Source organism: Hypomesus nipponensis, chromosome 16, assembly GCF_054491055.1.
Source record: "Hypomesus nipponensis isolate SF chromosome 16, ASM5449105v1, whole genome shotgun sequence".
Lineage (NCBI taxonomy): Eukaryota > Metazoa > Chordata > Actinopteri > Osmeriformes > Osmeridae > Hypomesus > Hypomesus nipponensis.
In genome coordinates, this window is record NC_140376.1 from 6,128,925 (window position 1) to 6,141,858 (window position 12,934).

General features: G+C 45.0%; 4 protein-coding genes across 7 annotated transcripts; 2 read left to right on the forward strand and 2 right to left on the reverse strand.

Annotated features, from left to right (window-relative positions):
• Positions 1 to 10: 10 nt before the first annotated feature.
• Positions 11 to 1,602, forward strand: rpp21 (ribonuclease P subunit p21). Its single transcript, XM_084675734.1, has 5 exons — positions 11 to 331; positions 423 to 523; positions 609 to 691; positions 857 to 991; positions 1,111 to 1,602. The coding sequence occupies exons 1-5, from the start codon at positions 275 to 277 to the stop codon at positions 1,212 to 1,214; spliced, it is 480 nt and encodes a 159-aa protein (XP_084531860.1). The 5' UTR covers positions 11 to 274; the 3' UTR covers positions 1,215 to 1,602.
• aqp12 (aquaporin 12) lies at positions 1,531 to 2,948 on the reverse strand. The gene is made up of 3 exons (XM_084675733.1): positions 2,212 to 2,948; positions 1,879 to 1,995; positions 1,531 to 1,737 (listed from the first exon to the last, which is right to left on the reverse strand). Exons 1-3 carry the CDS (start codon positions 2,804 to 2,806, stop codon positions 1,610 to 1,612), a joined length of 840 nt encoding a protein of 279 aa, XP_084531859.1. The 5' UTR covers positions 2,807 to 2,948; the 3' UTR covers positions 1,531 to 1,609.
• Positions 2,949 to 3,131: 183 nt separating this feature from the next.
• LOC146254546 (uncharacterized) lies at positions 3,132 to 7,241 on the forward strand. Of its 2 annotated transcripts, none has more exons than XM_084675727.1 (9): positions 3,132 to 3,280; positions 3,413 to 3,738; positions 3,870 to 4,057; positions 4,303 to 4,475; positions 4,881 to 4,984; positions 5,148 to 5,283; positions 5,484 to 5,589; positions 5,685 to 5,844; positions 5,928 to 7,241. In XM_084675727.1, the coding sequence occupies exons 2-9, from the start codon at positions 3,664 to 3,666 to the stop codon at positions 6,918 to 6,920; spliced, it is 1,935 nt and encodes a 644-aa protein (XP_084531853.1). In that variant the 5' UTR covers positions 3,132 to 3,280; positions 3,413 to 3,663; the 3' UTR covers positions 6,921 to 7,241. The 2 variants fall into 2 exon arrangements, with proteins under 2 accessions (XP_084531853.1, XP_084531854.1); XM_084675728.1 differs by having other exon boundaries at positions 3,151 to 3,280; positions 3,873 to 4,057.
• Positions 7,242 to 7,379: 138 nt separating this feature from the next.
• LOC146254547 (uncharacterized) lies at positions 7,380 to 10,767 on the reverse strand. Of its 3 annotated transcripts, none has more exons than XM_084675729.1 (8): positions 10,444 to 10,767; positions 9,997 to 10,112; positions 9,320 to 9,385; positions 9,150 to 9,230; positions 8,910 to 8,951; positions 8,245 to 8,683; positions 7,949 to 8,152; positions 7,380 to 7,858 (listed from the first exon to the last, which is right to left on the reverse strand). In XM_084675729.1, exons 1-8 carry the CDS (start codon positions 10,697 to 10,699, stop codon positions 7,737 to 7,739), a joined length of 1,326 nt encoding a protein of 441 aa, XP_084531855.1. In that variant the 5' UTR covers positions 10,700 to 10,767; the 3' UTR covers positions 7,380 to 7,736. The 3 variants fall into 3 exon arrangements, with proteins under 3 accessions (XP_084531855.1, XP_084531856.1, XP_084531858.1); XM_084675730.1 differs by having other exon boundaries at positions 10,416 to 10,736; XM_084675732.1 differs by having other exon boundaries at positions 10,378 to 10,736.
• Between the last annotated feature and the right edge of the window lie 2,167 nt (positions 10,768 to 12,934).

Sequence of the window (12,934 nt, forward strand, 5' to 3'; positions counted from 1 at the left end):
TACAGCAGCTGGTGTTATTACTATTTATGTCCGGACAGAACACAACGTTGAATATATATTGGTCCTAAGTAAAACAGCATGCTACATGCGAAATATCCTGAAATTGTGTAACTGTACCATAGGGCTAACTTGTGATCGCTATGGCTGTTTCTTTTTGTTATTGTTGCTGACTAGCGCGTGTTGCACATTCCTACCGACGTTGTGTAAAAAACAAAAAACGTATTTGCTAGACAACATTTTCTGGCTGCTTTAGTTCCCCCACCCTTCAGAAGTAATGACAGGGAATTTAAAAGACAAGGAAGCGTATCAAAGGTTAAATTACCTATACCAGGTAACTACATTTTGTTTCTTGTGTTTATGTTCGTTCAGGATCTAAAACGTGTATATACTAACAGCACTGTAAACATATGTGTTTCCTACAGGCTGCCCATTGTGTTTTGTCTCAAAACCCGGAAAACGTGGAGCTGGCTCGTTTTTACTGCTTTACTCAAAAGACAATTGCCAGACGTTTGGTACTTAGACAGTGAGTAATGATTATAGATGAATGCTCGTTAGTTAAATGTTTGCCTTCCTATTAAGATTATCTTTAACAAAGTCCATCTTTGCAGGGACCCGTCAGTGAAACGAACATTATGTAAGAAGTGCTGCTCTCTCCTGGTGCCAGGAGTAACTGCCACTACAAGACAAAGAAGTAAGCTAAACTGTATTATCCTGTACGTTTTCAACTAAGGGTGAAACTTGGCATTATGACGTTTTACCTCATAATATAAAAATGGGTCTTCATATGGTTTGCAGCAATGAATGGACTGTCACAGCCATGTTGAGTTTGTGTGCCTTTACCCATGCCTAACTCAAGGGAACAAGCGCAGGATTCGAAGAACTGTCATACAATGCCTCAGCTGTGGTGAAACCAAGTCTTTTCTGAACAATCCAGATCACTGTCTCTGGGCAGACCGCCCTGAGGCCCAGCTGGAGAATCAGACACAATTGGGTATACTAAAAATCTTGTTTCCAACTACCTGTTTGGCATATGAAGAGTACAAACTGCTCTATACCCTAAATCATAGTAAAACAATGGTCTGTTTTATATTTTTCCATTTCCTGATGTAGAAATGGACCCTTCTTTGCAAGAATCGCTGAAGCAAAAAACAAGTGAAAGACCTGTGGACAAGAAGACAGATGAAGATGTTGGCCCTGCCCCAGTCAAAATATGAACATTTGACGCTTGCACCACAGCTCACCGTACTGGATGATTAGAGATGTCATGAAATGGCTTAGACTTTAACTACTGACAGTTTATGATAGTTATTTTTACACTAGACAAAGTGTGGATGAAGGCAATCCAGCCGTCATCTCATTTATACTTCTGAGTGTCTTTGAGACAGATTCCTGTAGTATCAATGGGCACGTTAGATCTTGTATTTAATATGGTGAACTGTGCTGAATTGACTGGGTGCAAGGCAATTTTTCCATGAATTAAAACAAATCGAATACATGTAAAAACTGACAAAAGAATTGGGTGCAACTTTTTTTTTTTCAATACGTTGTTTTTTTTATTGTTCCTGATAAACAGCTAAATAAAATGCAAATACTGTACATGTGTATGCTTTCACTTTTTCTTTTTCTCTCCTTGGTCCCCCTTTGGCAGTCTGTAACGTGTCTTCTGGGAATAAAACAAGTTCCTGGCAAAGATTCTGGGGATGTGGCCTATATACAATACCAGGCCCAGGGCCATTCCTGAAGGAAAGACAGCAACATGTTAACAGTTAAATATCCCAAAATGGGATTTAGATCATGAAAGTTCCAGTTCAGTTGATTATCTTTTTTTGTTTCGATTTCAGTTTCTTATCGAGTGTTAGCTTTTCAGTTCAGACATACCTAAAATGGGTCCTAACCAGTAGACGACAGAATACTCCATGAAAGTGAACCCAGGACAGGAGAAGGTAAGTCCGTAGGCCAGGGAAGGGTTCAGGAAGGCCGAGGTATTTTCACTAGCTGAAAGAAACAAGAAAGAAAGGGTTGAGTAGCATTCAAAACCACTAGTGCCAGACAGCAGCCTTATGAAGTCGGATTGTGTTTCCAAGAGGAATTAGCTGTGCTCTGATATCAGAATCACAGATGAGAGAAGAAACATTTGTCAACGCTGACACTGAATGTACTGAATCAGGCCAATTTGTCAAGGTAATGACTATAAAATTAAGGAATACTTACCCACGTGGAAAAGGAATGTGAGCGTGAGTGCAACAACAGGAACCCGGAGCAATGCAGACTTGCGATGCAAGAACAGGTAAATGATGTAAAAGATGAGTGCAGACACTCCCTCGGTGAACACCCCCTGAAGCAGGGAGACCTTGAGTGCCGGACTGCACTCCCTTGACATCAGGTTTTTGATCATGTGCATGTCTGTGAGTTCCAGATTCCAGTAGTAGACAGCCACCTGCAGGCCCAAGTGTGCACCCAGGAAGTGGGCCGCCACAGCCAGAACGGTGGGCAGGGTGGAGCTCTCCAGCAGCAGGAACCGCATCAGAACCAGAGAGGGATTCCCAGTGGCACCACCACAGACAATACCATGGGTCAGCAGCATCACAAACAGTATGGTCAGAGTCACATCTGGGCCAAGTCCTCCTGCCCATTGACCAATGTCTACGATGGTTTGCACTTCAAGCCAGCATGCTACAAGCATAAATGAGGAAGCAAACTCCAGAACAAAACTCAGGCGGGGCCATCTACTGAATAGAGCTCTGACTGAGGCTCCAAACGCTGTAACAGCCAGAAAGTACCCGAGGGAAACATTGAGTCCAGACATATTTTTAGAGATGCTATCCCTTGCCGGTTCTACTCGTGTGTGAGGCTAGCCATGTGGGTCTTGTCTGTGGCTACGTGGCACATGGAGACACACATTTCTTATCTAAAATACACTACCGTTTCATCCCACAAGCACCTGCCAAAATACACACTGCCTATTTCAAGGTCAGGTCAATCGTGGCCTTGCTTGCTTTACTGAAGGCAAAGCATTGAAAATGTCACAACTCATTTTTGACACTGACAATATCAGATTATTTAAAATATCTTTATTTTTCAGAAGAAACTCGTGATACAAATCAATCGTACCCAGAATCAACGCACCTTGATCGTTTGGCCTGTTGCTATGGGGACGATGAGACCGCTTGTTGTTTGTCTGGCATCAAGAGACAGGATAAGTGAACCAAATGTAAATTGGACATCTAACTTGTGCTGGTTAGAGCTAACTAGCTTGCATAACGCTGTGTCGCAGGGTCAGGTAATAATTTCGTTTTTTTTGTCAGCATCAACTACCAGTGTTATTATACTGAATCGAACTACTGTAGACACCACGACAGTTGTTAGTTTACTGTATGCATATCACTAGTCTAGGAATTTTTTTGTTTTACAGTTAGTCCTGGACTGGCCGAACTGGTCAAATAACGAGACGAAAAACATTGACACTTGTCGAGAGTCAAGTTTAACCCAAGTTCAATGGCTTGACTTGCTAGCTACTGTAACAAAGAGTAGTTGGAGAGTTTGAATGACCTCTTCACGTTACTGTAGAGCTACGTTATCTCTACGGTCTTCCAGGGAGCGTTCTAGTTACTGTATATATCAACAACTCTGGGTATATTCTTCCTTCACAACATGTCATGAAAAATGACAACTAGACTTATTGCCTCATACAATGTGTTGGACGAACACTCTAAGAAGATCCTGGCTAAGCATGCACGGGTAAGTGCTGGTATTAAATGAGCCAACGTTGGAACTGTTTTTAGCCTGTTTATTTCGAATATGATTTCATGTGTTTCGCATCATTCACAATCCGTTGTTGATAGGTATTCTGCGTTTCTTCTTTCCCCCAGAAGAATCGCTTTTTTAGTTGTACGCCCAGATCATCGCACAGCTCCCGCAACGAGCCAGACCTTCCACTATGTCATAGTTATGGCTCAGACTTCGACTTCCCTAGCTCGAGGAGAACCCCCATTTCCAAACCTAAAACTAAGACTGAGATCATCAAAGAGGAGCAGGAACTCCTGCATAGTAAACTAAGGTCTTGCAAGTAATCAGGAGTATTAGGTTTGCCTGACAGTCTGATCTAAGTGTTGATCCTTAACTTGATAACCTCTCAACATTATTGCTAATAAAAGATTGTTACCAACTGTGACATATGTCATGCAATTATCTAGTGATCGAGTGGAGGAATGATGGTGGTGTAAAATTGGTGTAACCCCATGACCCCACAATAAATGCAGCGTTGTTCCTGTATCTGTCCTTATTATATGTGGCGACTTTTAGACGTGTCACTCCAAGATCGGCAAAGTTTTCAGTACCCCCACCGTCCATCACCGAAGACTGCTGCTGCAGACCGGACAATGCCATCAACAGCAGAGTGAGTCTCCTGCCCTTCACCTGCCCAGGGGATGTCTCCTGGATGAGGGATGCCCAGGGGACAGAGGGGCTGAGGAGAGGTGGGTTCATGGGTTAGTCAGAGAAGATGAAAGCTGGCCTGGAGAACTGGTTGGTGGGGTTTTAACCCCTTCTGATTTCCTGCCTTCGGGTGTTTTAAATATTAACGTCAACATTTGTTTTCGTCTCTATCTCGGCAGCGCTAGTGCGTATGTAACTAAAGGAGAGGGTACAGTAACTCAGCTTAGATTTCCAGTTGGTTCCATTTGCAATTTAACCTGTGATATCGTTCTTCTCTTTCCCATCGTGTATTATTAATGGATGCTTGTGTGTGGGGGGGTTGTTTGTTAAATATCTAGGTTCAGTACCAAATGTTGACAGCAGCTGCTTTGAATTTTTCCATTTTTCTTGAACACTTTAACTAATTCAGCTCGTACTCCTTCCAACCTCTCTATGTGGGTCTTCAGACCAGGACTCTGAGGGCTTTATGATCCTAACTTTGAAAAAAAGAAGTACGCCCACCTACATGTCTGCAAACCATCCACCCCAGAGACTTAAGTGGTCCAGAGAGGTACAGTGACCTGTTCACATACTGTACATTTAGAGTTCCTGTATTTTATTTCAGCAGTGTAGCCCAGTTTCCATAGGAGCGTTACATTTTTATGGCCGGTGTTATATTTGTTTTGACCAGGTTTACTGTGACTGAGGGTGTGTTTGTTTCGTCTCCCGGCTAGGTGGAAAAGGTTCCTCCTTTTGAAGCGGACAGTGATGGCAGCAAGGCAATGGTGGGTGGAGTTCTGGGATACACAGACACGTCTCACTGGTGCACCTCTCCCTCCCACCAGGACACCCCTCTCGTGGCCTTCATAGGTAACTCGCAGCCGTCATGCTCTTCGTAGGTTGTTCATACCAAGCCTCATAAACCTCCAGAGGTTCAGTCTCTTACGACATCCACAAAGCATTTCTCAGAACCTTCGAATGTATCGAGAAGTCATGGTGCTACCAAATGTTCTTCTCTCTCTCCGTTTCTGTCTCACTCATTTGAGGTTGTCTCCCTCTGTTTTCGACAGAGCAAGAGGAGGACCAGTTCTCCATGTCAGAGTCTGTGGGGAAGGTGGTTTGCCATCAGCTTCAGCGCGGGAATATTGTCAGAGTATCCACCAGCCGAACCCCCAGGTGGCAAGTCAGCTTGCTCGCTAAGAACCGCCAAGTTAGCTTCTCGTAAATGTACGCTAAGATGTTCTCTGTCACCGCAATTGTGTTTTATGTAGGAGCAGAGAGTATCCAGAGAACGATGCACAGAGAGAGAAGCCGTCTGCGTGGGGGGCGGAGCCTGCTTCAGTTTCAGTCCCTCTCAGCCTCGCGGACGAGATGGAAAGGTGTGTTAAACTGCTCTCTCCGCGGCCTCCTTCTGTTTATGTTCCCCTTCCGGTAAGTAAATGCCTGCTATTTTTACATATGGGTTTTGTTTTGGTGTGTTTTTTTGGGGTTACGTAACTAAAGTGTTTCCACAGATAGTCAGCGAGACGTACCCAGTCGTGTGCACCTCTGAGCTGCTCCCCCATGAGCCCTTCAGTTCCCCCGGCCTCCACCACCTGGACCCGTCTGAAAACAGCGCCCCCTGCAGGACTACAGTCCTCTCTGCCATCGTGCGCATCACTGACTCCCTCCAGACAAAGACCATGGTCAGGAGGGAAAGAGACAGAGAGAGGCTGAGGGCCTGGCCCCAGAAGCTTTTCCCGGGGACGTACAACGTGGGCCTCAAAACTCTCTCCGCTGACGGTAACGTCAGTCAAGATAGAGACCTTGGAAAGGTTCCCCTGCATAGCAGTCAGCCACCATCCAGCAGAGGGAACCATCTTTTCCCTTTGGTTGCTCCACCAGTCCCCTTGACAGCGCCCCACGGGCAGACTGATGATGTAGGGGCGGTGCTCAATGGAGTCAACCCAAAGCAAGGTAACAGTGGTGTCCATCCTCCCAATGACCTCCGACACCATGCTCACCGGACCAGAAAGAAACTGACCACCAACCTGTTCACACCCAGCCCACACGGAGAACCGGCAACCGGGCAAAATAACAAAAAGGACTTCCTACACATTTCCAAGCCCCTTAGGAACACAAACGCAAGCCGGTTTGTTCCTAAGCGGCGGCCCTACAAGGAACGGCATATCGATCAACGGCAGATGTGTAATAACTCCATGATGTCGCAGGTCGATTACATCAATAACGTGGGTGTGTATGGCGTTAACTTCTTAGCGTCCCGACCTAGCAGCAGGGTAGAGTATAAGTACCAGGCCCACTGTACAGGAGAGGTGCTGCCTCTTCTGAAGGCCTGCGTGGGCCCCCCAGCCTCCTCCCAGCTCTCAGGCCGCTACTCCGAGGGCTCAGGACCTCAGACAAACCGAGCAGTATATGCAAGGACAGACCATACTTTCACCTCAAGTTCTCCCTACGATCCGGAGCAAGCCGTAAACATTCCCACGGCCGAATGTGTGGATTTACTTTGAATTTTGAAGAAACCTCGATTTTAAATATAAAAAATATATGTAAAAAAAACAAAACATCTTTTGCATACATATTATGTGTGATTTGTTTGAACTAATAAACTTGAGTGGATTTAAATTGTTGTCACTCAATTACCAACAAAGATTGCAGACTTCCTACTTCCTCCCTTTTGTCCACAAGAGGGAGGCATCTGATAAGCTGTTGATACATATTTCCTGGAGGGAGACCGATGGGAAAATAGTTTTTAGCAATTGTTGAGATGGTGATGGACATACATGCAGGAAGGGATAAAAGCAGAGAATACATTTCTTGGACAATCCAGCGAGCGTCAATGTTCTCTGAGTCACCATTCACTGTATGTGACGCTACTGTAAGATGAATAAACATTTCTGTTCTAACCAAAACGACCAGCAATGAGGCACAGAAAGACCTACAATGACATAAACTACTTGAGGCATCAATCACAGAATAAACACTTATTTTATTTTGTAGAACAATAGCCCTTACATTAGAAGGGTTCAAACACTGCTAGTGACCATACTCGGAGCGCTCCGAGTATCAAGCAGAGAGACAGCAAAGTCCTGGAAGTCCAGGAAGGAGATGGTCAATAAACACCCAAATAAAACCAAAATCTTGTGTCATGAGATGGAAAGCTGTCCATCTGACCCAATCACAGGTGTCATTTTGTCCTGCTTTGAAATAATGTGAAGTGTGACAACGCTGCGTTGTTAATGGAACATTACATAATATAAGTGAAAGGGCAGCGACTCATGAAAGTACAGCATTTTCACAGCTGCAGTTATCACCCAGTCCTCGGGTCACAATGTACCTTCTGCAGGCCAAGCCTCCCTCACTGTTCTGTCGATGACCCCTAAACACTTAGCCCAGTCTGCTCCTCCACTCCTCATGTCCTGGCAAGGAAACATCTCAGCAAGCCACTCTAGCAAACAAGACAGCCCTCTGATCAGTCAGCGTTGCGCTCTGGCTCATTCGCGGACTTCATGGCTTGTGCTACTTCTGCAGACCTTACCTCTGATGGCCTCTATTTTATTGGGGTCCAGCATCTTGACCCCCTGGGCGGGGTCCTCTGGGAGGCCGCCGGAGGTGAGCATGGCCTGGGGGAAGACTGCCGGCAGCACCAGGCCCACGGCTGCCTGGGGCAGAGCTTGTCTGAACACCTTCCTGTAGACTGAGACAGGGATGTGCACCTTCCGCATGGGGCTCCCGATTAGCACTGTGAAGACAGGCCAGACGGGCCAAACACCAATCCTGCATCAGACCGGCACATCAGCTGAGAACGTACACATCTACCAACCGAAAAGCTACCTAATTTGTCGTCTTTTGGAGTCGAGGTGTCGGGCCGGACAACCACCCTGCTTTCAACAGCCTCCATCGCTTCCAGCGGTGATATTTTGATCTTCTTCCCCAATTCCACAAACCCATCCGCATTCTCCTGCATACTGCATTCTCCACAAACCCATCTGCATTCTTCCATTGTTTCCTGGCTCCCAGCTCCAGGCCCCTTAGCCTGGGACTTCCTCTTGGGGGGTCTCCCTCTGGGTTTCCCTCTGGCTGGGGCAGGATGAGGGCCTTGCTGGCTGACGGAGGGGCTTATTTTGGGGCTACCCGACTTCGACCTCCAGGGTGCTGGGCCCAGTTGGGGGAATTTGGGGGCCTGAGAGAGGCTATTCTGCCAAAGAGGGGTGGACAGGTGATTCCTCTGACCTACAAAGCAATATGCTGAGGATGCCTGAGGGCTCATCTCCTGGAAGGCAGAAATGAAACAGATTGACTCGCTGTGTTCACTTTTGTTATCAGACTCCATCACATGTGCTCCAACTTGGGAGAGGATGTGGCTCCCAACAGGAAACCTGGGGTGGAGATGCTCAATCTCATCCTCCGACCTCTGAATGGTTGAATACCAAACCTCATTGTGCAACTTGTTCATCAATACAACACTGATTATTCAGGTGAAAGTGGGAGTTTCTCACCTCTGCAGTGTTTTTGACACCTTCAGACAGTCCCCCAAGCATCTGTGAGAATACACATTTCAGAAATGTGGGTTCCTTTGTGAAGCTGTATTTGAGCTTTACAATTCTATTTGCCTTATGTACCCAGACAACAACATCAGGAAACTGCATATATTCCCAAGATAGAAATGTGAGCCCCATATTGCTGCTAGTCTCCTGTTATAATATATATAATAGATCAGCACTGCTGTGTACACCAACCTGTGACTGTGATCGGGCTGCTACATTTGACTGGAGGGTGTCAATCTTCTCCTCAAGTCTATTTATTGCCACACGCAAGAACTGGAACAATAGCATAGCTGAAGCTTTATCATCAAAGTCTTGGCTGTGCAAGGGCTTGATTAATAAATAGCACACTGGTGCAGCTGTACCTCACAGTGGTGTAAAATGTTCATCAGTATGGGATATTGCTTGTCGGTGCTGCTCTGAGTCCATTCCTGCAGAGAAATACACGTATTAATATTTACAAATCAAAGACTGTAAAAAGAATGGACAACGTGATAGCGCAAAAGTGAAGCCAAAACATATTGTGCGCCCCCTGGTGGCTGGCTGCAGTATATGTCATAAGTCCCGCCCCCTCCTTGTTAACGGATCACGCTGATGTCTGCTCATGTGCTAATTTTTCTGATCAGTTTGTTTTTAACTGGTAATCTGAGAATAAAAATAGTTGTGTTTATGCTCATGATTGGGTCAGGCGAGTGTTGTCACCACTGCGCAGACTCCGGCTTCAAATGACATCACCAGCAAGATGGCAGCACCCATATCCGGGATATTTTGTATTCATTTTTGTACAATGGGAGGAATCGGGGACGCGTTGTCCATTCCTTTATAGTCAACTGAACATATCCAAGTAAATGTATTTTCCACTTTTTACAAGCAAACTCAGGCTTGTTGTTGGGAGCTGGGACAGGCCTGGCTCTGAATGATGGTTACATATAACCCCGCCATTTTCCCGCCTGCAACTAGTCAATAACGGCTGCTAAAATGTTGTCACAGTGAAATCCGATTCAACTGCACTTGTGTCCCGTTTAAATGTCGCCTGACCTACCTTGGGATTTTTATCTCTGATACTTCTCAGGTGGGGTTTTGGTTTTAAATGTGTATTTTGTCGTTGTTTCCGCCTGTTGTCTGTCTTGAATGGCGGAACATTGTCTGCTGATGATGCTGAACACGGAAAACACATTGAGGACAGGGTCAGGGAATTACTGTATACATTCAGAAAGACAAAGCTTCATTGATTAAATAACTCAAACGTGCAATCATTAATACATGTTTTGATGAATTTACAATTCCATTTATACAGCATCTCTGTAAACGGAGTCTTGGAAGGAACTATATCGGCCTTGCTTTGGTGCTTGCTAGCACAGCACTCCAGCGTGGCTAGGTGTAGTCAGGTTTAGGCTAGATCCATTTCTGCGAACAAGCTCACCTAAATTCATATATTAATATGCAGCAAAATAGCCATACATCTTTGAATCGTTGCTGTGGGATTCACCTCTAGGTTCAAAAGGTGCGAAGACCTCCACATCTGATATTGTCTCAGTTTCACCTTCAGAGGCCCAGTCAGTGCTCGAAAAGATCTGATCCACATCGTCCGCTTCGAGTTTGACTGCTATGTACTGTAAAGTTTCATCGCCGTCTTTGACACTTTGGAAAGAATCTACTGCTTTCGTGTTATTTTCCACGATTCTCGTTTCTTCCCCAAGATGTAATTCAGATTTAATTCCAGTTTGACACCCGACACTTTTCATGCTTTTAACTTCCTAACAGTAACGACTTCTCTGGGTTCTATGAAGCCACGCGCCCTCAACGCTACTGGATATTGTGTCAGAGGTCAGAGATCAGAAAGCTGCGGGTGATTATTTATTTTATTTTTACTGATTTCTTTTTACTGGTGTCTGTCCCTCGCACACTTTAATGTATTTCATTCATTCAGCAGTCTGTCAAGTCTGACAAATGGAGTGGTGAGAATAAAACCCATCAAAACCAAAGATAGAATGAGCTAAAAGAACCAACACATACAGAGAATGCACAGTTTTACAGCAATGTATTCAACTGGCTAAATATTTGTGTTATTTCACTGAAATAATCTGTGAGAGCTCTTTATCCAACAAATATAGGCTAAGTGCAAATAATAATTGCATAATTTTACCCTAGAACATGTCACTGTGTTCTAGCATACTGCATATTGCTGACATTCACTCCCTTCATCTTCCTCCTCTCCTCCACTTTCATCCCTTCCCCTCCTCCCTTCCATGTTCTCGGGGAGGAAGCTCAATCATATTCTCAGCAGGGAGCCAGTTTTCCCTCCCCCTCACTGCACAGCAGTCGACAGAGTTCTGCAGTCAGCCCAAGCACACCTTCACACTCCAAACATCACCCAGCATCGTTGCCGCGGACACAGTATTGTTTTTCCACATATGTTCCACATTTTTGATAGTCATATAGCGTTCTACATTAGATTTATCATTATGGGGGCTTCAGATATTTGTTGTCTGATTTATGTGTGAAATCTATAGCTGCAAAGCCAGGTTGGATGCCATTTCAGAGATTGCTGATTTTATCTAATACAATAAACTTTGGCCTAGGGGTTTGGTTCTTTGGGAAGTTATGCTTGTTTTGAACACAGGAAACCTGAAATGATAACAAAGTGGAAGGGAGGTTGCGTAATGTGTCAAAATAAAGAGGCTTGCATCCAGCTCTTCTCTCCTTTGAAGACAAAACCACAACAACGTTGTTAGTTTTGCTTGATTTATTTGAATCTGTATGTCACATTGAAGACTAGTTGTTACTGTATGTCTTTTGACTTTGGATTGCATTTGTCCAGATTAAAGGAAGGCAGGGAGCTCTGGTCAGCCCTGGTCAATGTCTGCCAAGCTGATATGGACAAGACTGCTTTGTTCCCCTTGCATGTTTCCTGAATTGAAATTTGAAGTGAAGAGAAAATGCAAACAAAGCGCTTGACTGTTTGGCGACCTCATGGGCACTCTTCAAAGGGTACTGACCATGAACTTTTCTGCAAGTCTTGACAGGGGAGGGGAAACTGGCTGGGCCAGCAGCGTATCTGTAGATAGCAGGCCTAGTCTAAGAGAGAGAAAAAAGACAGATAAAAGACAACAGCAACTTTGTTTCCCATCACCACTGTGTTGAAGGCCAGTGAACCATTTGTCCCGTTGTCACTGGTGCCATGCCCTTGTAATCAGTGTAAGATCCCAAGGTTGTAATTTTAATGAATCTAATAGGTCCCTAAATTGATTGTTTGTGGCAGGTTTGGGAATAGTCCTATAATAGTTTTCTTTCTTTACATGTGTGTGTGTTCTGGTCCGTGTCCTCACACATCTTGTGTCCTGAAAAATGTCTGTATGTAGTCTATACATGATCACACAGTGTCATATGGACACTAGGAGGTTCATTCTATCCAAAATCTTAGGCCTTCAAAGCAAATGTCAGCATCTACATTTTCTTCCTAACCGAATGGCTTTTGAGGGACAGGGGAAATGTAGTGTGGAAAATCGCATTAGAGAGAGTGGGCTGCTGGGAGCAATGACACCCAGTCACAGAGCACATTGACTGCAGATGTTACTGATGTTGCTGACCTCCCTGATGCAGAATGTCACTAGACTAGCCTCGGAGCAAAGCTCCAGGATGCTGCTTGCGAAGGGGAAATGTCGTACTGCAGAGGGCTAGGAAGCTGAATCGAATTCACTCTTGTGTGATCACGTTTGATTCTAGTTTCGGTGGTGGGGGTGACCTAAATTCAGAGTCATTCATCCCTGACCTTTCCTTGCATCCTCTGCTCAGACACCAACAATGACCCCCCCCCCTCCCCAGCATTCTCTCTTTCTGGGTTTGCCTTTTATTTCATTACGTCCCGTTCATCATATCCCTTGCTTTCGCGGCCCTTCTGTCTGGCTTTCACTGATTTTCATCATTCCCTCTGACCCTTTCCCTCATGCACGTAGTCCCAGTGGAAAGTAGTTAATTGA